Below are 25,790 nucleotides of genomic sequence, written 5' to 3'. Positions count from 1 at the left end.
GCCTTGTAAATACCTAAGATAGATACAGACAGAAACTGTACCAGGCGCCACCAGTTATGCAATACTTCATACAATGCCAACTGCACCTAGATGCTGTAGTATCACCCACCTTTTCTAGCATCTGCAGGCAACCACAGTCAAATACTTGGCACATGCATTTTTCCTTTTGGAAGGTGATGGGAACACGGGACATTCATTCTTCCTTGGTGTCAACAGGGCTAGGCACATAGCCCTTAATGTCAGGTACTGCACATGCGCATCTTTTGTTCCATTGCCTTCCCTCAATATGAGTTGGCAAGTTTAGTTTAATTTCTTTCATTAGCCAATAATATGTTTCCTTGTCAATAATCTGCAAAAACTAAAACTAACGGGGTAGTCTTTATGTGTGCTTGTTAAAAATTCATAGAGACTCCTTTGAACTCCACAAAAATATGGCTGTGGTGTTGCTTTTATCTTACCGATTAATTTTTAACATTTCCTTTCTTTTTAACTATGAGAAGCTTGTTTTTAGGATAAAGACCAGGAGTGATTATGTGTAGAACAGTAAGTCTGCATGTCTGAAAAATACCAAGCATCTAAAACAAGTAGGTGCACTGATTTACACAGTATTCTTTTTACATTTTGTCACTTCCCATATATATCCAAAGGACCTTCCCTTGCTTTGTTTGTAAAAGAATAGCTCCAAGGTGAATGTCTTGGGTGGGGGGGAACTATGTAAAGGACAATTTGGGCAATCAGAAAACATCTGGGAATCTAGAGCAGGTTTTCAAAGAAGCAGATGAACAAAATTCTAGAACAGCTTTCCAGTACTAATGGGGTGGTAGCAGAAAGATGAGAACCTACTGATTTCCAAAGAAAGCTTGATCGGCCTCTGGAAGTTCATATGATAATGTTGCATGGCACAGAAGAAATAGTGCTTGATGAATAGATCTCCAGGGCTTCTGGGGAAAATGGGTGACTTCTATTTGCAGATGGTTAACAATGGATTTGTGTTACATTAGCTACGCTCACTGAAAACTAATGTCTTCCTTTTTAGCTTCTTAAGTAGGAATAGAAATATAAAAAATTGGCAAAAGTAGGCAAAGCATAAATGGGCCTTCAACCTACTATTAAGAATTTAAAGTATAAGCTCAGTGAAAGCATTGTTTCAGAGTAAGAATATTAAAGATTAAGATTTAAATCCAAATTTGTTACTTATTATCATATTTAGAAGAAAGAAACAAGAAGTTCAGCCTACAGTTATGTCAATGTATAGTTTAAAAATATACAGAAATTGAATTATTTGAGTTTTCATTTAGATAATTAGGCTAATCCTCATAAATCTGCCACCACAAGCACATTGTAATCTGGAATTTACCTCTTCCAGCCCCACCCCAAGTCAGCAATTTGCAGGATTGTGCTTAAATCATGATGCCAAAAATCACATCTGTACCACACTGCAAACAACAGGCAGAAAATATTACTTTAGCAGTTAGCATAAAGGGGAAATAACAGAAGTGCTTTGCAATACAGTCAAAACCACAAGCCATTTAAAACACTTCCCTCCTATGAAAATTGAGTTAAAACTCTTGTACGTTCTCTGGGATACTGTAAACTCTACAAAGTACACTAACATCTAAAAAAGGAAAAATGATGTAAAACAGATCAGTAAAACACAAAACCTGTTTAGTGACTAAAATGGATTATTTAACATTGAGTATCTATAAATATCATTGCATGACTTATGAAAATGATTTGTAGGTATTCACAATAAAGAACTATCAAAACTTTCTTGAAAGAAAGTCTTGTGTTCCTAGGGCTAAAAATATCTTTGTATTAGTACATACAAGTCACATTTACATATTACAAACACATGGTCAAAAGCAATTTTAAAGAAGGCAGAAAACTGATATGTCCAAATTCTTTCTAGAGACACAATTTTCAAGTACCAGCTCTTTAACAGTATGCTCAATTAATGAAATAATCATACAGGCATTTAAAATGCACCTGCAATCCTGAAGCCTTATAATTCAGCCTACCTTGAAAGAGGAATGGTCATTGTCTAACAGTGGTTTCTGTTTAAGAACAAAAACAAAGCAGAGAATATAGTCAATACCCACTCCTACCCTGCAAGCCAGGTAGAATTTTAATGGCAATTGGATGTTCTGTTTAAGAGACAGCATTTGAAAATTTGGCCTAGTCACAAAAGAAAGACAATCAACAAAAAGAAACCAAAAGGAAAGGTGGAGGACCTAAGACACTTGCAGCCTTCTCTGCTCTTACACTTACTCTCATGCTTCCACACCGAGGGGAAAAACCAAACAAACTATGATGAATTCTCTAGAAGCATTTATTTGCAATTATATTATGAAATTAGTTAACAAGGGTATGTGAACATTTGAAGGAAAAAAAAAAAGAAGAGAGAGAAATAGCAGCAAAGGGAGTTTTGAGATGAGGGAGATAAGTCCATCATCTCCCTGGCTCCTGAAAAAGAGAGAGAACACATTAAAAGTGTTGAAAAAGCTTTCCACTGCCCTAACTGTGCCACGATGGGCAACACATGCAATTTTTACAGTTCCTCAAGCACTCATGATTTTGAGTATGGGGTTAGATATTCAATTAATGATATCTGAGTTTAGGAAGAGACACTCACATGTGTCAATGTATTTAATTCCACTGTTTCTGAATGCTACAAACCCCACGTTTCCTTTAACACTTACAATTCCTTTTCCAACTTCTTTTATACCATTGTCCTGTTTGGCTGATGCAGAAAGGTTTTGAAAACCTTTTCAATTACTGTCCTGCAGTAAAGAAAAACAGGTATCATAAAAGGCCTCTACATACTCAATGGTAAGAAGATAAATCCAAAATAATTCTAGTGTAAATAAGAACATCCATACAGAGATTCAACTGACCTCTGCTCAGGACTTCCAGTGTTTTCAAAATGTTCCTTAAAGCTGCCCACCTTGAGCAACATAAACCCTGGTTTGAAGAAGTGTTCAGTATTGAGAGTTACTTGTTAATTTAAGATTCTGTGCCAAAAATTGCTAATCAGCACATTGCCAGCAAGATGTCAGGCTTTTGTCAGTGGAAAGCATAGGGTTAGCATTGTTCTCCTTGGAACATGCCAACTTCCAATGCTGATCTCTTACAAAGTGCTTTAAAAACACATATGCCACAGCTAAGATGCTAATCCTACATCTTCTTACGCTGCTGTGGCCTCCCCACGAGTTGCACTGCAAGTGCTAACACCTGTAACCTTGCTGCATCAACAAAAAGATGGGGCCCCCTTTTTTTTTCACGCATTTACTTCATAAATTCCACCCCGAGTCACCGCTTTACACTTGTGAAAAATGACAACCCGATGACAACCTTGATCTTATTCTAATATTGTCATTGCATTAAAATTGCAAATATGTAAAGCAAATCAATTACTTACAAGGATACCCTTCCAGAATTCTTCATCAAGCCTGATGCTTTTGGCTCTCCTCTTCTAACATACGGTGTCAGGTGAAGATCAGAAAACCTTCTTCCTATATAGAAGCACTGCAGATGCTGGAAACTATCAAAGGAGTTGATGTTGTGAGTGCTGGAAAGGTTGTTCTGATGGTATTTCCATTGTTTCCTGCAGACAAATCTCCATCATCAACTCCACCACAGTGAAATAAAAAAATTATTTTGGAACCCAGAGGCCTTTGTGAGTGGTTTCTTCAAACATAACACAACACTGGCAGCTATTCTGCTGGTTGGCATTCACTGATATGTATTTGCTCTGCAATTTCATTGTTTCAGATGCCATTAGAATGTGCCACCTTTGAAACAATGGACAACAGGAATGGGATGAAGTGTGAACGCTTATTGCAGACAGAGCTAGTAATATTGCTTTTGAATGCCATCAACTGATATTTTTTCCATTCAAATGCTGCTAAGACTTGATGCCAGGTAACAACAGTCTGTATCAATGATACCACAGTTATTCTGAGTCTGAAAGGTGGTTCTAGCTTCTAAACTGCTCAAAGGAGGAAAATCCTGCAGTTGTATTCAGTGCTCCAGCCCACATCAAAACCCAAAGATCAGTATCAACTTATATTGAGGGATTATTTTATATTGATCACCATTATCAAGTCTAAGAACAAACAAACCTCTCCCCCAGCTCACAACTGAAACTTGTGTGACACTGTCAAAGTTGTATTTATTAATGCAGAGGAATTATTTACCTTGTCATTTGCATTTCACTATGAAAATCTAGCCTGCTCTATTCTTAATTTTTCTCTTAGAGGACTTTAATATAAGCTTTTAAAAATTAAACACTGTCCACTTCAGCTTTCACTGAAAATCCCAAATTACTCACTAAATCAAACCCATTTCCTGGCAGTAAAAAACGCTCAGGGGCATGAAACTTTTACATCATATATCTAGACATTTACAGATCTTAGTATATGGATGTGTTCCTTAAGTATCATAATATCACTTTAAAATTCTCTACCTACAAGACGTTACCAATCAACAAGTTGAAACAAAAACTGAAGGAAAAACCCTTTAAAAACAAGTTTTCATGAGCAATATAAACTTTCAATTAATAGGGTTAAATTTGTTATTTTAAAATACTAATTTTTAAACTCTAATGATACCTGTTTTCTGTAGTGATGGTTAAAATTATGACCCCAAAATGCATTGGAAGTTTCATATATATATATATATATATATATATTTTATGCTTTATTTTTAGAGTAACTTAACATCTTCATTTTAATTTGCTCCATGAATATTTTGGCTGCTCTTCAATACAAATGGGCTAAATATCTATTACCCAGAATTGTATTTTAAGTACTGCCTCCCCAAAACTGCTGTTAGAACTGTTAGTTGTACATGCCATAACTTACTCATTCAACCATTCCTGAAAACCTACAAGTCACAAAAGAAAAAAGGTGTCTTCCCCCTCCCCAACATCTCACAAAATCCAGAAAGTAGTTTTACTATTGAAAACCCACCCTCTCCAAACATACAATTTGAAGTTGGACGCTCTCTCAGAGCCAAGCAATTACTGTAAGCAGAAAGTCAGTGGCACAGATGAAGTAGTTTGTGTTTTAGTAATTCATGCTATGTAACTGCAGTAAAATGATAATACTGCCCATGCCATACAGCTGGGAACCTAAAGATTTTACTGCCTCTCTCTTTAGAAACAAATTCATATCTTCTATCCTGAATACAAACAGCACAGCCCTTGTCCTTCCCTTCTCCTGTCCTCCCAGCGAACCAGACCCCAGCTCAAAAGACAACCAACTGAACCAGTCAAAAAGAACCACAAAAGCCATTATTTCACCTTAAAGCCTCCCTCACCTATCCCAGAAAACTGCATTTTCGGTTGACCAAAAAAAAATCTACAATAACAATATAAAGATTTTTAAAAAAAAATGCTGCCAAAATGTATTTTTCCAGAAAAAATACCAGTAGCAATGGGGTTTATGTTGTCATAGTCTCTGAATGGAAAATGGAAAATATCACCAGCTGGAACTTCTGGTAGCGACCTGAAAGGAGGTCAGGAAAGAGCATAAAATTGAAGAGTGGAAAATAACCTGGTTTTGTCCCGTTTAACGTTAATAATTAAAAGCTTCCCTGTTGTGAGAAGACAGTGCCTAGCTTTCCTCTCTGTGACACTGCCCTTTGTTGAAGAGCAGGATGTGGCCTGATCTACCAGCTATCACCCAGGGGCTCAGGGAGGTTTAAGGCTCTTCCTTGGGCTAGACACCATGAGAAGGTGTAAATGACAGTCCCTGCTCAGGAGAGCTTACAATCTAAGAGAGCAAAATGACACACAGGAGGATGGAAAAATACAGCTAAACACAAACAAACTTTGCATACATGTATATGCAATTACATTTGTAAAAACTACTAGAATAGCACCATTGTTTCTACCTACCCCTCTGCCTGCCCATCATTACTTAGATCTTTGCTTAGTAGAGATCGCAGGGGAAATGGGTCTTTCAGAGAGATTTCAAGGAGAAGGATGGGGCCTTATGCATCAGTTCAGGGAGGGCACTCCATGCATATGGGACAGCGTGGAAGATGTTATATTGAAAACTTAAAATTGTGCAGAGCAGCATTTCTCCAGGTTAAAAGTTCAAGTGTTGTGTGCAAGATCCCTACCTCCTGAGACAGAGACAGTGCGGTCATGGGAGGAACATTTGGCCACTAAAAAGACAAGGAAACCACTAACGGAGGACTACACTGAGGGTATGTTCTTGGCCACATGTTTCTCTGTGGCTGCCAGTTAGCACAGTAACTGTGAGGAGATGATATGGAAGGGTTTGGAAAAGAGTTGGATACAAAGAAGGAAAAAAAGGCAAGATGAAGGAAAGGAGACAAAAGGAAGAAATGTGGGGAATATTTTCAAATGTAGCCTTCTGTCTGAGTTCTTAGTGTGTTTGCAATTTATTAACTAAATAACTAACATATACAATAATTAATGTACATTTGACACCATAAAATAAACTGGACCATATGCCAACATTTACATTATGTTATTATCCTTCACTATGGAAAGGTGAGAAACAGGTTAAACAAGAGACAAAATGCTTCCCCTTACCCTTCTTCTTCCGTACTGAAGCTTGGAAATAAAAAGGGAATGAACTGTGAATCAATTCTGAAGGTAGTTTTTATATGCTAAATCCTTGTCTGTCATTTTGAGCATAAACATTTTCCTTCTATCTAAGAAGAAAGTCTCTCCCTTCTACTAGGCATGGATCTATCAAACCACAGCAGATAAACAGCTTGGCAAAAGCACAGTTTATCAGGGCTTATACCTTAACTATAAGAAATTGCTCCCCTGCAGATATTAGGGATACAGGTACATGTTTTTTGTCCCTATTTTAAAAAATAAAAAGCAGTAATTGGGGAAGCTTACTGATATGAGGGCTTTCAAACTATGATAACAGGGCATTTTCCCATCTTTGCAGAATGAAGTGGGAAGGAATCAATAGCACACGTTATCTGCTGTTACTCATTTGAAGGAGAACAACTGAGATGGTCTGCTCAGGGTCATAGAGAACAGAGTTGCTAAAAATATGTCAATAAAAACCGTAAGGAGGGTTCAGAGCCAGGCCAAGGAAGTGACTGTAAAGACTGCAAGATGTATGATTTTCTTTAAAAAAATGATGTTGTTTATCCTAGCTAGGAGAAATTAGTAAAAAAAATTAAAAAATATATATATACTGTAAGGGGAAAAAAGGGGAAATTTCTATTTATCTTTTTCTTCCATTATGTAACAAGGGACATTCAATAAAATTAAAGGCATCACATTTAAAACCAATAAAAAGGAAATAACATTTGTACACAGCACATAATTAGCCTGTGGAACTCTTTGCCACGAGACATTATTGAGACCATGAGCTTCTTCAGTTCAGAGAAAAATTACACATAGATATTGATGAGAACATCCACAGTGTTCATCTGCAGCTACTTCCTCTTTAGTCTGCACGTATATGTTATGAAACAAATGCTTATTCATTAGAGTTTAATGGATATAAAAATGTGGGTGTTCTCATAGTTCATACAGATGTCCAATATATACACATACACAGATATATAAATTAGATATAAATACAAACATACAATCTGTGTTTTATGCCAGAAGACAACTTCTAACTGATGATAGTGAGAACATTTTCTTTCGGAAGCTTGCTCGGTCGTTGTGCAATTTAAGAATTCTTGTTCCTTGTGGTAACAGCCCTTTTACAGGACAAATTTTCAACTAGGTAGACCACAGATGTTATTTATAACAGTAGTCAGATTGTTTGCTAGGGTGGCAAATGCTCAGAGCATCAGGGAATTGGTATTTACAGTCTTGTTTAGGAAGAAGACAAGTTTCTGCCGTGCTCTAGTACTACTACTACAGCTTTACTAGGGGACATATACTTCTGGAATGTGCTTAAGGACTATTCTTCAGGATAGTAAAGCCACTGTAACATGTACCCCATCTGGATAAAGATATGGAAGGGAAATGTGCTTAAAGATTCAAGTATGTCCCATGACTGCTAGTCATAATATCTGCAATAGCTTCTGCCACCCGATGAGAGCAGATCAAGTACTACAGCCCAAATAGGGGGCTGACAAAGCTAAAATATGATGGTCTTCATTGCAGAGGTGAATTTACTATTAATAACCTATTTCTCCCTAGAAGAGAGTGCTGCTGCTTTCTGCTTTAAGAACAATATCTGCTATGTAAGACTGAAAAGTAAGAGAAATAGAAGACTACCCTCAGTTTGAAAGTGATTTGCAGAAGGGGATAATGAAGGGGAAAAATGGTGCCCAAGTATTTCTCTTCCCTTGGGAAGGTTGGTTAGTAAGACAGTCAAGTTTTACAGTCTCTTAGTGCTCCACAAAAGGAAAAGAAATAAAAACACCCCAAACCAAAAAGTGGCTCCAGAAATAATATTTTACATTTTGATACTGGAAGAAAAATCATGGAGCATCCACAAACTGTTGAATCCTCTAGTCAGGCTCCTAACCTTCCTGGCAAGCAACAATCAGATTTTCTGAGATCAGTTAGAGCTAAATACTCAAAGTGTTTCATTTTGGTCTTCATTTGGTCTTTATACCATTGAGAAGACAGTGATCCCTTCAGCACCCCTTTGCTGGGCAGAACTCCCACTGAAGCTATGAGACTTCACTCACTAAAGGATGGATAGGGTCCATCTGCCCCAGAAAACATTGACTTTCAGGGAAAAAAAAAACAAACAGTGGCCACAAGGCTTTGATCCCTTCCAGCTGGCCTTTGTATGAGTTCATGCCAGGAAAAAAAATAATTTGATTATAAAATGTAAGTCTTTAAACCAATGTAGGATTACATTGAATAATGGTTTTATTCTATGATAGACTCTATTAGTCTGCAACGAGGGATGTGGTTTGGTTTTATACACAATAACCACTTGCTAAACACACTGTTCTACTGCAATAATCTTATATAAATATGCACTGGGCTTCTCTCATTGTATATATTTACTGGTCTAGCTGCAGAAATTCTACTTTCTAATGACCTAACAAATTAAAACCAGGAAGAAAAGAACTGTTACCTTCCTCACTTCTGTAAAATAAATCAAAATCCCTGAAGAATTATGCATATCTAGAAGGTGGATGATCAAGCAAAAGAATCTACAATCTCATTTCTTAAAACTAGCAAATAAAAGACTGAATGCTCAATACTTTTTATTACCAATAGTGAGAGGAATTAAGTTTATATCATGCACAGAAGTCAAGGTGATATCACAATATGCACTTTTTCAGATCAGAGTCTAATGAAAACAAGTTGAAGTTGAAGCTGCTTTAACACTGTCAGCTTTTTAACAACAGCTTCTGGCAGCTTACCTTTATCCACTAATGAGAGGCCACAGAAATTTAAAATAAAACAATATTAGATGAACCGAAAATTTCAAAAGCAAAGCTAACAATTTATGATATGGCATTACTTTTCAGTAGATGTGCCAGACTTTGATGATGCATAAAATGTATCAACATTCTCTTGCGTAGCAATAAGGCACAAGTTTAAATAAAAAATCATTCATGCAAATCATGCATAGTTGAACTCCCCAAAGATGCAGCATTCTTAAAACCTTTTCTGTTCTCTATACTGTACCCAGTGCAGTTCCTTTTAGTCAAATCAACATCTATACATATATACACACATAGTTTTACACTACTATTATGCCAGCATGCTTGCCAAAAAACACTTTCTTACCAAGCTCTTCAAGCTCTGAGGTCATTGACTTAGACCGCAAGGTCAGTGCAGTGGTTGGAGCTCGCTTAGGAGGTGGTGGGGCTTTGCATTAAACAGAAGGAGACACAGTGTAAGCAAAGACACATCTCCCAAACACTGTATTCACACTCACAACTTAACATTTATTTAAAAGAATATGCTACATTAAATGAGGTAATATTAATACATACATGCGGAGGAAAAAACCCTGGGATGCTTTTCACGCACTGAATTTCTGTACCCTTTCTACTTCTAGCGTAGGTTGCTTGACACATCAGCAAGCTTTTATGTAACAGGATACATAGAAACATTTAAAGCTAAATAACTGTGTGCTTCTGGTTTTCAGTAGGAAAAAAGCTTTCTAGAGAAAGTGCCTCACAGCAGTTGTGTCCCTCCTTCTAAGAAATGTACAGAGCTAAAAAACCTCCTAGAGACATGGCAATCTCTGCCAGAATAATTTCATCTTTGAAGAAACTGTTACATGTGAGAAATACAAGAAAGAGGATTTAAAATTTTCTCAAGAGCTACAGTGAGACTAGGGAAAGCAGGTGATTCTCAGAATAAATAAAGCTGAAAGTATCAAAGCAATCATCCAGCACAGAAGCTAAAATCCATCATGTGTTTTAATACCCTGATAACCGATGTTTCTGTGAGTCAGAAAGGAGTGTAACATCAGAGAAGATTATGCCAATGTTGGTAGGAAAGTTGGAGATTTCCAGTAAGCAGAAATGGCTCTGGGACACCAGGAAAATTTAAGGATTCTTCAGTGTTTTGGTCAATTCTACAGACCAGGCTACACCATTTTGACAAAAGGTGGCAAAGCAGTTTGAGGGTGAGAATGAGTGATGGAGGAAAGAAGCAGACAACCTTCTTCCCCTGTCATATATATCCACTATGTCAGTGTCATCCATTCCCTGCCAAGCTCCATCACCTTCTTACTGAGGCTTGAATGACAGTGTGTCACAAGAAAGACAAAATAAAGCTCAGGGTCAGTGACAGAAATGAGGCTGCATCGGTACTGCACATAGAAACTTCAGCCTGAGGTCTGCCCTTGCCCAACAAGAGAAGGGACAACAAATCTGTGAGGGAAATGGCACAAAACCCGGCTCATTGAACAGGGCTGGGTATCTGACACTGGCCTCACCACAGAGGAGACTGATGACAAGAAAATCCTTCCACACAATTCCCAAAGTACAACAGCAATTGCCAGGTTGCACAAATGGCTACCAACTTGCATCAAAAAGGGACAAGATTTAGAAGGGACTAGTTTTGGCAAATGATACATCATTAGTAGAAGGCTCTGCAAAGATGACAAACAACTGGGTTTGTTTTTCTGGAAGCAGCTTCCCTTTGGGTTGGGTACAACAGCACTTTTATTGAAGGCCAATAGGACACATCCCAAAAGGCAGAGGTGAAAAGTTTGTTTAAAAAAGTGTGAATAGTAATTCTACCAAGCTAAAAACAATGCAGGATCATGTTTGGACGTTATTTACTTCAACATTGGCTTGTCTTCCCCCAAACATTCTTTTTTTTCCTTTGTCTTTTTTCTTTTTTTTTTTTTTGTATGAAGGTGGATATTTTTGGGTAGGTGGGTGGGAAACACGTTGACATTCTTAAGGGAGTAGCCTCATCTTACAACATAGCTTAATCCATAATGTCAATATAAATTAACATTTGGAAAACCCAACACCTAAGCTGGAAAAAAATTGTCCTCTTTGTTCCCAGACAATGCTTTTCCCAAGTCTTTGTGGCACAAGATGCTGTACTAACCTCTCAAGGAGTAGCTGTGTGGCAGAAAAAAAAAGCTGTATTTGTTTTCTACTCACAGGAGGAGGAGGGATTTTCCTTGGCTGGAAACCTCTCTACTTTGAATTAATCTAGAGAAATTTTCCCATTAAAATGTTTGGTGGTTTTCTTGTTGTTTTGGTTTGGTTTTTTTGTTGTGTTGTTTTTTTTTTTTCTAACAGAACTTCAGTCTAAACATATTGCTTACTCTTCTTATTCTTGCAGAGGTCCTTTATAAAATATGTTTTGCAAAACTGTAAGTTTTCATTGATTTTAAAAGGAGTCAAACTAACCTCAAGTGCACTTGGAATTAATTAATAAAAGACAATCTGCTCTTTGTGCTTTTTCTCTCTGCTGCAAGAAATTTTACTACAAGATCTTCAAGCATATAAACGTATAAAGTTCCATAAAGCTGAAATTTCATGGCAAGCATGATGAGAGAATATTACCCTCTTTATCACATATGAATGCGTAAGTCAACAAAATTAAATTATTCTATATTAAATAAGAGAAGAGTATTTCAAATTTGAAATGTGAAAACTATAAATCAGAATTTTTAAAACAGTAATTTTGGGTCCATACTCTGTCCTCTGGGGAGCAAATCCAGTAGGACTCCATTAGAAAAAGAGAAAAATGTACCTTTCTTTCTAGCTGTGTCGTCTGGATCAAGATTCCTGGTTACTGTGACAACTTTAAGAACTAGGTGATTGCCCCCTTGTCGAATCATGTTCACCACCTGCCTGTGGCCAACTTTCACTACATTCTCATTATTAACCTGCAAAGAAAGAACAACAGTCTTTTAGCTCAAAATGCAGAGAACATGTTATTTCAGTTTTAAAAACAGAAGGTGGAAAGAACAGGAAGATATAGAATTTTTAATTACTGGCTTTTAATAAAAATACATATTTAGCAAACAGCCTATAGCTGACACAGCTGACACAGTCCCAGGAAAACAAAGCTAGGTCTTCATGAAATATGCAACTAATTTCCTCATAATTACCACTTTAACAAAAAAAAAAAAGTTAATTTTTTCAACTAACTCTTCCCTTTGGATGTTTTGTTTCCAACAATTAGTGTGCTACAACTCCACAATTCAGAGACTAAAAATATTTTCCTAAGGGATACTAGTTTCTCACGGCTGCATTATCCACAAACCTGGATATGCATTTTATGCTCTCTAACATAACCAGTGAGATTTGAAGAAGCTTTTCAGATCATCCAGGAACAAAGATTTTATCTCCTGAATTAAATTCTGATGTTCAAGAGATATTATTTTATTATATGCAGCCTCCTCATTTCCCAGAGCCCTGTCTGATGTCCTGGAATCAAAAGCAATGACGCCTCAGCATTCCAAAGGAGTTCATCATGGGAAAGGAGGAGTTAACTATATGAAGCCCTGATCACCTATTATGGCCTGGCCAATTAGACTTTCAACTGCACTGCAACATTAAAATGTATTCTCTGGGCAATTCCTAGTGCTACATAATCATTTTTATTGTACACACCTTTCCATAATATTAATTAATAGACATAGAAGAAAGTGTAGGAATAAAAACTGTAAACAAGCAGGGATAACTCTATCATTCAATCTGTAAGAAGTCATTTAAAGTTCTTTGAAATCTGAATGATAGCAGCATAGAAGACTGAAGTGCTGCATGTGCTACTTGAACAGAAAAGATACTGAGGAATGGAATCAGTGGAGAAGAGATGCTGCCAGGATACATGCTGGGAACTTGATCTCTATCCAAAATTCAGCAGACTCAGTTATATTTCACTGAGATCACTCAGTGACTTCCAAAATGAACAGTCATTTACAAAGTAAGTGGTTTTAGCCTCCTCTATTTATTCTGACAGGCTGGGCATCTCACACTCTAGCAAATTTACAGTTTAGGGCAAAATCTCTCATTAAATATTATTGCCACTTAGCAGAACAAGCAGCACAACCAGATCCACTCCAACTTGAAATAATTTCTCCATCCACAGTACCAAATGACAAAATGCATTATGATGAAATAACATCTTGGTAAAGCATGTTTATAATACAATGCTGCAGTCAGAAGCCTCAAAGTGTGGTCTGTGTGCTATATCTATAAGCTTGAGATGCTTTTTGAGACACTTTTTTAATTTCATATACAGCGACGTAGGTTTAACACATGCTGAACATCCAGACCTGTTGAGCAGGCAGATATGAAGTTCTCTCATTCTGTAGGCGGAGGATATAAAAGAATATCAATTTGAATAGGACTGCTGCTGGCTTGTTTTATTTTACATTACCTTGTTTTATTTTAAATACCAGATGCTTCTTAGCATCTGGTATTTAATTCCAAGCTATGGTATTTATGTAGCTGGACCAATGACATTTAAATTTAATCTGCCTAAAGAATCTTAGAAAAGTTATCCATTTACTTCTGAATTCCTCTCAGTATTAAAACCTCCACCAGGTAATTCTTTTCCACAGTGAAAATGTTCCTGCAATGAAAAAATACAGAATGCATCTACTCTGTCTTTACTGGAATTGAATTTAAAGGTTGGAAGCCACTATGGTTTACAACATAGTCTCTAATGTCAAAAAAGAGAGACCTCCAAATAAATCAGAAGTTAATATTAATCAAACACATGTAACACTTCACTAGTGTAAAGTGATAAATGTGTACAATGATAAACAGCTTTTGCAGCATGCCATCTGTTCACATCACTCTGTGCAATGATATTTCACATTTAGAGCAAGAGGAAATACATATGCCACATTTTTAAAAGCTGTCTCAGAAACAGAACCTGTACATGACTGTTTACAGAAGCTGTGCTTGAAAGGCACAGTTACAAAAGATGGTACCAAAAAGATTTCTATTGCAAAAATTAAAATATTGATAGGAAATCTGAATACTATTTAAGTCAGACAGTTTATAGAAAGACTTGGTAACAAAAGAAGCTTGTTCCACAAACTATCAAACTAGCAAAGTTGGTCTGCAGGCACAAATTTGTGTCTTTTTCTCTTCTTCAACCCCATCTTTCAGCATATTTTCTACAACCTTTCACTGCAAAACTTGAAGTTCCTTTTTATCCTTTGACTCTTCCCCAAAACTTTCCTGCACAGAACTTTCTTTCCCATGTCCTTCATCAATAGGTGAAAACAGATTATAGAAACAGGTATGTGCTGTGACTGGTTTCATGCTACATCAATGGCAGCTGACCACCCAGCAAGTTAAATGCAAGGAATACTGTCCTTTGGGATAGCCAAAAATTTCAATAAATCCCCTCTATCCATTTCCAGCTCTCAGGAAAAGCCTCAAAGCTTTATATTATTGAAATTTAGACTTTATTGGTTAAAACCTGGCAGTGGGATGGAAGTTACTTTGAGCTCTTGTTGAGGAAAAAATTATGAAATAATATGACTTCCTAGACCAAGTGCCTTAAAAAAAATAGCCTAAACTGGAAGCCTGAGCTATCTCAGGCTGAACTTATTTTTCAGGTATGCATGAAACATTCTTAAAGTGTTTAAAAGGATGAACACTTCTGTGAACATCAAGACTTTTCAACTGTATGTCTCAGGGCTTTTTCCATCTTGCATAATCAACAAACACAGGTTTTTTAGAGCAGGATAATATTACAAGACAGAAAAATTATTATTTAAGAGCAAGCTGGAGGCAGAAATGAGAAAAAAAATCACAGTAGACCATTTTTTTTTTTCAGATAAAATAATTTGCTAGTAGTGTGCCATGCATTATATTTCAATGTCTTAAAGAATTCTCAGCCACATGGTGTATACTACCATTTTTTATGTACCTCATGTGACATAACCCTGTGTGAACCACGCATGAAAAGGACCAAATGACACTGAACAGAGTCAAGGACAGCAGGTAAGAGACAGTGCTACCCAGCCTTTGCTCCAGCAACTGCACCATGACTAGTTAGCTCACAGCTGAAGGGAGCTACCATGAAAGAAATCAAGCAAAGCAACACTCATGCCTTGGTCAGAACTTAGAGGAGATACAGGTGGATTGCAGCTATAATTAGAGGTACACACCTGGTTAATCCAGGATACATCTAAGACAATGTTCACAGAGTTGTCATTTCACAGCTTCCTACAGCAACGCAACATCCTTGAGCATGAAATGTTCAGTTCTCCAAGACTAAAAGCAGTGCATTGTGTCTCCTCTCCACCCCCCACCACGGTGACCACAGCAGACACGTTGCTGCTCGCTCCAACACCCTCTCAGAGAACTGAGAACACTTTGGGGCTTGCATTCAGCGTGCCCCACAGCTGGGATTTGCACCTGCTTCAAGCTCCACACCAGGGACTGTGACCAAAACCAATGTTCCTCTTGCACAAAGAGCTTTGAACAATAGTGATAAAGCCTTCCAACATGGCCATTGTCTCAAAAGAAGATTAAAAAAATAATAATGGAGCAAACCAGTGACAAAGACAACTGACAGTCATAAATCTCACTGTTGTTAATATCCAGGTCCAGAACTCTTGACTTCATCTCACTGAGTATTTATATATAGCAACATCTGAACCCTATAAGACCCAATAAAAATAATGAAACTTTATTCAAGAATAAATAATAACGTGGTCTCCAAGAGCAGAATATCAATCAAGTAATCATTTTTTTTTGTCTGTGTGAAATATTCCCCACAGGAAAGAGTCCTCCTACAAAAGATGAGAGATGAACACCCATGACATCAATACATTTCACTTGACCTTTACAAAGAAGATGTTCCTGGTTCAGGCAGCCTTATCATCCTGATAACACCAGAGACAAGCACACAGGACTGAGAATGCTGGAAGCTTCTGAAATGGGAGGAGTTTAGAAAAGGATGGGAACTGGTAGGCAATGGGTTAGAGTGAGGATGAATTGAAGGCAGTAAAATTGTTTGACAGGTCAAGGGATGTGCTCTAGCTGGAAGGAGCAAAGCAGGAAGGCAGAAGCAGTATTTCATGTGAGATGATTGCTAAGAGGACAGAGGAGAGGAAGCAGGTACCATTTCTCCTGGTCTATTTTTACAAAGGCATTTTAGGTAATTTCAAAGGCAGCAAAGAGCTTAAATATGATGCAGCAAGAGAGGGGACTACAGCAAGAAGCAAGGCAGTGTAGCCATACAGGTGTTGCTGAGAGGTATAGAAAATTATAAATGAATTGTTTCAGGTATTATTACATTCACACACCACTAAATGATCACTACACTGCCTACAGGGCAGTTGGTATTTACTTTAGAAGATAAAGCAAGATTAGAGATAGAATTACCTTGAAATTTGCCTCCTGAAGATTAAATGTACTCCTCCACCCCCCAAATAATTGTGTACTTCCATATCTTATAGAAAATGAAGGAGTGTATTATACTTTATAGCACTTATCCCCACAGTAGCTACAGTTGGGTGGGTCTCCATTCTTTGGCCACACCCCATCACCAGGCAGTACCTGAGTGCAAACAGAATCTTCACTGTGTAAATACAGGCACTTAGTTTGCTTACTTGGGCAGACTTAGAGCCAGAAAGAACAAATGCTTTTAGTTAAAAATGTGATTTTTTTTTAATTTTTTTTTTTTAAATGAGCATGTTAATGAGTGTCCTAGAGATGCTGGGGTAAATTTTATGGGTACTGGGACAGGCTGCATAAAAGCATTTTTTTCTGACATGTATAACTGTGTAATATGATGAAAAATTAAAATAAAATAATACAATAAAATAAAAAATAAAATACTCTGCACATTGTAGGATAGCAGATGCATGAGCTGGAACATATTCACCAGAGCAGCCTTCCCGTAGGAAGGTGCAAAAGAAAAAACACTACCACAGAAAGAGACCTTTGCAGCGTTTGTTCTATTAATAAAAAACCCCCTTAATTTCTTCAGTGCATCATCCTAGCCCTTCCAGTACTTAAACATTCTCTCAGAGGAAAATGTAGGCAATAATTTTCAACTGCAATTACGTACCCAAAACTCAATAACTCTGGCTCAGAATGACCACTGCATTGGTGCAACGGTGAATAAATTCCCCTTGCAGCTGTGAACACACATTCTGTCAAAATCAGCTGCTCAGAAGCCCTTCCCATCTATTGAAGTACTTGAAAAAGCAACAGAAAAACCCTGTTACCCACATTTACAAACCCCTGCCTACACACGTCTTAAAAATCCACCATTTTTTGGAAATACTCACCACCCCCCAAGCCAATTACAAGTTGTACCAGCACAATAAATAGCACACAAGTGATTCTCAAATGACACTTTTGCATTTCCAGTAACCACACAGTGGTGCACACAACATGAAGCACGTCACAAACCAGTGGGCTGTGAAGTATTATTCTGTGGACTAGAATGTGAGGCAGAGACAGTGACCTAGACAATCTTTGGGAAGTGGTTTGTTCACTCTTTCTATCAGCACTGCTAACCCAGGGGTCAGCTGCAAGGCTGTTTTATTCACTGAAATCAACAGCTGATCATGGTGTCTGTGGTTGTGCTGGCTTTAAACTCTTGGGGATGGGCTGAAGCAGCATTTAGCACAAACAGACCATGTCCAAAATCTGCACTCCACAAGTAAATTTAGTGTCAAAAAAATCCAATCATTTACTTTATAATAACCACCTACATTCATTCTAAATGCTGAATGTTTTTACCAGTGCTTGCCTTCTGCTGTCAGTTCTGTAATCCAGCACCATGAACAGCATGAAGGAACAGTCCACCTGGGAAGGTTTCTGTGCAATGCAAATTTTAACAAATTCTCTTGGCTACATCCTTTTCACCTCAGTATTACAGGAAAGGACTGAACAAAGCCATTTGTTGATAGAGTTTGGAGATTTAAATGAGGAGGCAACTCAAAAAGCTCAAAATCCGAGGCATATATAAATGAGTCCCATAATGGAAATTAATTTATGAATTTGTATCTGTAAACCCAATTATTTGCATCATAATACACAAACAAAAGCAGATAGCTTCAGTCCACTGGGCCTCAACTATTCATTGATTTGAACTGTTCCTGAAACAGGCCTTGAACAGACTCTGGAAAATTCCTGAAAACTTACTAATACAAACAGAAAGTTAGTTTACATTCTGATAGCCAACACAAACATCTCTGAATGTTATTAGGATTTGACCATAAGCCATATAATCTAATTTAGTGTAAAACATGCTTCACAGACTTCATGCACTCTGTTGACCTAAAAGGCACTGTTAAAAAAAACAAAACACAATAAAAGCATCATGGAACCAGGGATACCAGCACATGGAAACTCCAGCTGAAGTCTTGCATTAGTTAATTTTTAATAGTAATCCACTTGTTCATAGATTTGCCTGGATTGGTGGCCTTAATGCATGGGAGGCTGTAGAGAAGATGAAACCAGTGAGCAGAGAACTGGGCTAGTTGACATCCAGAGGTGACTTCCCACCTCAACAATTCTGTGACTCTGTGGAGCTTCTTCAAAAGAAAAAGTATCATAAGAAAGTACCTTCAGCCTTCCACGAATAAAAGAGATATGTATGAATTACAGGAAAAGTATCTAAATTATTAGCAGCATTGCATTGCCACACTACAAATTTCTCGGCATAAAACACTCAAATATTATGGTAAACAAACAAGATATATTTAAAGGAAAGCATCCTGTGGAGATACAATGTCTTGAGGGTTTTGCTTTCATTCTGTCACCAGCCTCTCCCCTGTTTATATAAGGGCAATATTATGCCTTTTCTCCTGGAGCTCCCATGGAAGGGAGGTGTACTGCCTGCTGCTTGCTCCTGGCAAGGGTAGTAGGACAGGCTGAAGGACAGTGTCCCTGGTGAAACCTGGGATGTGCAGGGCTGCCCCAGCCAGGCAGATCTTCCCTTTAATAGATTTAGCAGATGCAAAACTGCTGTATTCTGAGCTGCAGCACCAATCTGGTCTCTGCCTGGAGACAGCTGAGCCACACTGTCGAGGAAGGCTTTAGCCTGCACCTCTCCATCTCCTTGAGCAGCACCAGTGCTGCAAATCTTCAGCTGCACTATGGAACATCTATTTCTGATAGAAGCATTGGAATGAAGAGGCATCTCCAGACTCCTTTGTTGTCATGGCAACTGCATCACATAATTTGTTTCTTAACATTTAGCCAAGCTCTGTCTTGGAGCTTCTTAGAGTTCTTGTCCTTGTTATTCCTGTTAGGCCTAGAACCTCCGAAAGGACATTTATTTTTTTTTTTTTTTCTATTTTTCATCCTAGGTGTGACTAGTTGATATCAATCCTGTTCTCCTGTGCAAACTGACAATAGCAAAATAGCTATTTCCCCCGACTCTCCATGTATTCTACTACCAGAGCAGGTGGGAGCAGCATCCTGAGACAGCTAAGCCAGCTTTTTTTTTTTTTAAATGTGCCTAACTTCAGTCAAATTAGCTGATAAAGACAGTCATTATGTTCACCTGTGTTTCACCTAACCTACACTGCACCCATGTCAGTGTCTGACCTCTCTCAGGAGAAATGCACAACTAATTTTCTTCCAATAACCTGCTAGACTCCAGTAGGGAGTGCCTGGACCACCCTCTTCCTCACGCTCAGCCTGGAGCAGAAGTATTTTTGAGTATCAGAGAGTTACTTACAAATGGCCAGTGGAAAATGTCTGGGACTTTCAATTCAGCAACAAAACATTTGATTCTAATGTTGGTTAGAAATGTTTTTTTTTTTTTAAAAAAAAAAAGCCCTGAGCATTTTACACAAGGCTTAAGTTGTGAATTTTGCTCAAGTAACCATGTGCAGATGTATGCACAGATGTCTGCAAACCAACACAGCACAACAAGAAAACACAACTGGGTATTTTAATGGAACTTCCCTTATCCCCAAGTTACTTTAATTAAATGCATTAAATAACCATCCAGCCTTATTAGAAAACATATGCAATGGAGTAATATATCATGATGGCTTCTCAATAATTTATTTTGTCCCTTTATAAACATTGCCAAGTGACACAACCAACAGTATTGTTGCTTGTAACTCAGTGGTTAAGCTTGGGGTCACAGCTGAAAGCACACACTACCAGAAAAACAGCAGAATTGAAGACTGCTGATTCTCTCTTAGATATGCCATGGTTTAAAAGGTGGAATCCTGTTAAACTAGCATTTTTACATAAAATCTTCATTTTTCAAACTTATATCTAATCTGAAAGCTGCTGAAAGTAACTAACTGCTGTCCTCATGAGACTACCTTATACAGAACATTTAAACATCCCTCAATTACTTGGACCCATTCCTATTAAAAATAATTGTCTCCATCAATCAGAACCTGTTACTATTTTGAATCACTTGGTGTAAGTCACATTTCTTAGGAGAGGTTCAATTAACTTTATTGCAGTTGATTGAACTGCAGTGTACTGCAATCAATTAAATTACACTTGGGATGAATTTGGCCAATGGCTTTCAGGTGCAAGAGGTGGCAGGTTTTCATGTCTAACTTCTCCTAGGAAAAAATGTAGTGAATTGTGCACATCTGTTTTGCTCTCTCATCCCCACACCTGAAAATGTTTCCATTTCTGAGGAAGCTTCAGGGTAGTGTTACACCTGGCTGGTATAATCTGGGTACAAGACAGTGTGAAGTTGTGATCTACACTTGGTATTTTAACCTGTGATTTATATTGAGTGAATATTTAATGGTCTGGGAACGTCAACAATGAGCAAAAGATGTGCAGCAGTTGTCTGGGCAGGTCTCTGATCAGTTCTCCACTTCTGCATGCTCAGGGAAGTTATCAGACATGTCTGCACCTGGGAACAAGCTCTAGAGGTCCACAACTAGAGCATCTGGGCACATTTTGGTCCCTAACTAAGAACTTTTAAGATTTCATTTCCTTTCTTTACCAAATCTTTCTCCTCCTCCCTCCCCCTGTCCGGATAACTCAGGGGCATGCCAGAGCCAAACAGGTCACCTGGCTGGCTCACAACGACCCTGAGGAGGGGTGAGGCCTAATTTAATCACAGATGTTGGATTTAGCATTCACCTCACCCCTAGTTTTGTTGACACTGGATTTATTTTTTACTGCTTTTGTCTTCCCAGCATGTACTTATTTTGTATATCTGGGTTCCATTAAGTGCCTGATAGTTCATCCACTTGCTGGTATGTTTGCTTCTTTTAGCCTTAAACTCCATGAAGATAAGCTGATAATTAACTTTTTAATTGTTTTGCTGTTGCTTTTTTTTGTTGGTTTTTTTTTGTTTGTTTGTTTGTATTTTTTCCAAATTACAATGCTTTTAAAAAATAAGTCCTAATTTAAAAGTCAGCAAAATAAAAATGAAGTTTGAAGTGCAACAGAGAGCATCTTAACATTCCTTCAATGAACAAGCCTCTTAAATGTAACTTGTTCTCAGATGCTATTATAACCTACAAGTTATGACACACAGCCAGCCCCAGGAAGAGCAAACTAGAGGTCACTCATATCCCAGTGAAACATCTCTGGGATATCTGCCCTTCACAGATGAAAAGCATGCATGAAAATCTACAACTGCTTCACCATTGCAAGTGGAGCTGCTTTCACCTCACTTCTCTGACATACCCACAGTCATCCACCTCTGCTGGGGTCTGTTCTGAGCAAACTGGTTTTTCACATACAGAAAACAAATGCTCATTCAAGCAGTGGTCCTGCAGGGGAAAAGCAAGTTTAACAGACTCTTACACCTCTACTCTCTGCTGCTGACCACCCACACCTATACTAGTTTGCCACACTCTCACTTTGGGAGGCCCTTCTGATAAGCTGACTCCAGAGGGAGAAAAAAATGAAGAGTAGGGAGGAAAAAAATGAAGAGTAGGGGGAAAAAAATAAAGAGCAGGGGAAGCTGAATCCAGCACCACTGCTACAACTGCTGGTGCAATTACACCCTGAGAGCAGCACTCATCTGCCACACAATGATCTTCCAAGTGACTGAATGCTTCAGACCCCGCTTAAAACAATTCCCAATTTAACACTTTTTAAAAACCTGAGGCTGTGTTCAACCCTAAAAATATACCCTTTTAAAAAATCAGGAGTACAGCTGCATTATGCAAGCACTGAGAAGACAATAGATCTTTATTTGAATTCTGAATGAACCACTTGATAAGTATTTACAATGAGTAGAGGAGAGCAGGCTGAGCCCTTCTATTTTTAAACCTGTGCATATCTCAATTAAAGGCCATTAGGCAGAGAACTCTAAAATATGTATCAAAATATAGATATTTTAATAAGCATTACTAATGCAGCCAAATATTCTTTTTCACTAGGCAAGCACACTTTAGTCAAGCAACACAATTTAAAATTAATCATTATACATGTAATATAACCTGACCTGTTCTGTAGGCTTGAATGATTTTTCAGTCGAAACCTTTCCAGAGATCACACAGATATATTGGCAGAATGTGCTGCCATCAAGCACAGGTAACCTGTATTTCCCCCTCCCACATAAAGGCACTTTCCAGAAAAAATGCAGCTGCACTAGGGACAATAAAAAAATGTGTTGCTCATGTATTTCTCTTTCTGGGGGAATGTATGATGTTGTTAAAACTCACAGAGTGGTTAGGTTAGGATGCATATGATGACATTTGCTATAAAAACCTAGAAGAGAATGTAGCAAAACATTCATGTTTTCAGAGTGAGACTTGTAGGCAATTATTTCGTTCTTCAGAGATACACACTGCAAGAAGCAGGAACTACATCAGGGAGCTTTAAATAGGTAAACAAATCTCAGCCAATCTTCCTTATTCCAGCATGTGATGCGCTCAGTGTCTTTATGGAAGAGCACACACAGGATTGCTTCCAGAAACAGAAACCTCAACAGGAACAGCTCCAGCTTGGTTTTCAACCACTGTGCCTTGCTGTAAAGTGCATTTGATTTGGTGTCTGCCTTCAGTGATTCAGCTGGGAACAGTGTGGTTTTTTGCTTGAACACCTATTAATATATTACTATTTAAGTGGACAGACGTTTTAATTTGTCACCCACCAGACCCTTCAAGGCTGCAGGCAGGCCCAAGCTTTGCACCATTTGCTGTTCTAAGATATTGGCTCATTTGGCTGCTGTTTGCCCAGCAGAGCTACTGCAGCTGCCCTGTGCAACAGAAAAGCATCCTTTGATTCAACAAAGTCCTGATTTGATTCACTTTATGCTCACTAACTTCCATAGCTCTACTGACTCCTGGGAACCAGTTTATACCCTTGAGCCATTTTGTCACGGTTGTGCCTGAGAACAAGAGGGAATGAAAACTGAAGTCTGGCTCTAAGAAATGCTCCAGCTCAGACAGAACAATCCAACTCACATAAATATATTTTCTGTATTAGACTAGAGGTAAGAAATAGGCACCAGTCACCTGAGTCATGAACTTGGTGATGCTAGGAGTGTCCCACCCTAATTCAGAAAATTCCCAGTGGCACCCACCATACTGCAGTTTTCTATTAATTACAAAAATAATGTGCTTGTTTTATGCACAGCTTCTGAAACTGAAAATAAAAAAGAGCTATCAATAATAGAGTGATTGCACACCACAGTTACAAACGTGGAAGTGTTTAGTTTAAAATAACCAATTAAACTAAATTGCACATATCTCTAAGCAAAGAACTAGAATTACTAAGGCAAGAAAAAATAAATAATAAACATTTAGTCCAGTTGTAGCAGCTTGCTGGCAGAAAGAGGTGGTTCTCCATCTCAGATTAATGGCTCCTGGAACTCTAGCCAGGTGGTGTAAAGTTCAACTCCCCAGATTTACTTGCTGAGAATATATTACTTGCATGGCAGATACAATTGTTCTAACTGCTTCCAAACTATATTCAATCTAATCTTGATAATTTTGCTTCTTTGTTTAAGACGACCAGATAGGATCCTATTACCCTGTTTGAAAGTTATTCTTCCTTTAATAACTGCAGCAGAAGTGACTACAGTCCCAATTCAGCCTGAGACTTCCCTTGTGACCCTTAAGCCTGTTTTTCTGTTCATTTCCTTTGAAAAGGGGAAAATAATCCACTGTAACATACCTAACTAACCATCAACCACTAATGACCAACCAATGGAGGTGAGAAGCTCGAACAGTTTTGATTAGGAAGCACCACACATCATAAAACCCAATAATGGACAATCCTCTAGCATCAGCTTTTGCCAAGGAATGTCAGAATCCACCAGATCCATCCAGAAGGACAACAAAAATTCAACTCATCTTACTTTGTAAAAGAATATCAAAAAGTATAACTATAATGGCAAACACAATAGCCACAAATATATAGTATTACACATCAACTCAACAATATCTCAAAAGCCACAAAAGACAACTTTTGCAGTTCTCTTTAGAGAAAACAAACTTGTTTATAAGAGCAACTTCATTAATTTGTGATGAGTCTTTTTGTCACCGCTTCAAAGAAGCGATGTTCTAATTTACTTACTATCTACACAGAATGACTTTTTATCATCTCAAGCAAGAGTAAAAGTGCAAAAATCTTCTCTTTTAAGAGCGATGATTTATTTTGGTTAGTGAACAAGCATCATAGGAGTATAACAGCAGACTCCTCAGAGCATTTTGTCAGAGTGAATAAGAATCACCAACAAACCTTTCATTAAGTTTGATTTTATTTGTAAATAGAAGTAAAGATCTATTTTTGTGTGATCTGATGACTCACAGAGCACGAGGAAATTTTCTGGCCTTTAAAGCAGCTCCACCTAGCCTACTCAGAATACCAGTCCTGAGGCAATATCCTTGCAAGCAAAAGGCAAAAGCAGTTGAGCAAGGTTTTGCCTTCTGCATTGCTCCAAGTCTGTGGGTGCCTGCAGCAGCAATGAGATGATGCAGCCTGTCCTTTGGAACCATTTGTGCCACAGTCAAATTCTCTACCAAAACAAGCTGCAAACACGTCTTCGGAAACACTCCTTTTCTTCTAGTGGCCAAAAGAAACCCAAACCTGCCATCCTCCTTCTTTCAACATCCTAAGTTAGCAACAAAATCGCCTGCTTCACAATCAGAAGTCAGATGTAATGCACTGGATGAATCAGTGCTGTTTCACGCTGACGTTTTAGGAACACACTGAATACAACCATGTAAAACTGTAGCAACTCATCCGGATCATATTATTGAAATCAACATGCCACAAAATTGAACACAGACACTGAGGAGAGGGAGACAAATGAAACACAAGTGAAGACAACAGGTTTTTCAAATAGAAAACAGCAGCCTCACTTATAACAACAGTAATTTTGCAGACTTGTTATCCTGCTGTTTTTATTTTGTGTGTATTAAATAATAATAATAAAAAACTCCCAAACAAATAAAAATCATTCACAGCAAAAACCCAGTAAGGTTGATTCTGTGTATCTTTTT

At 37.9% G+C, this 25,790-nt stretch overlaps 1 protein-coding gene across 4 annotated transcripts in view; it reads right to left on the bottom strand.

The window, feature by feature from the left end:
* The window catches only part of SHANK2 (SH3 and multiple ankyrin repeat domains 2), a 300,961-nt gene that overhangs the window by 29,741 nt on the left and 245,430 nt on the right, over positions 1-25,790 (bottom strand). For 3 of the 4 annotated variants that reach the window (XM_051622537.1, XM_051622538.1, XM_051622536.1), the window contains 4 exons: positions 12,155-12,290; positions 9,713-9,793; positions 9,343-9,351; positions 6,566-6,586 (listed from right to left, as the gene is read on the bottom strand). In XM_051622537.1, coding sequence (XP_051478497.1) covers positions 6,566-6,586; positions 9,343-9,351; positions 9,713-9,793; positions 12,155-12,290 — 247 coding nt within the window. The remainder of the gene's footprint in view (positions 1-6,565; positions 6,587-9,342; positions 9,352-9,712; positions 9,794-12,154; positions 12,291-25,790) is intronic. The other variant, XM_051622535.1, reaches the window with a different exon arrangement.

This window comes from Apus apus, chromosome 5 (genome assembly GCF_020740795.1).
Source record: "Apus apus isolate bApuApu2 chromosome 5, bApuApu2.pri.cur, whole genome shotgun sequence".
Lineage (NCBI taxonomy): Eukaryota > Metazoa > Chordata > Aves > Apodiformes > Apodidae > Apus > Apus apus.
Note: the sequence above shows the minus strand (reverse complement) of the source record. Positions and strands in the feature narration are given on the sequence as shown.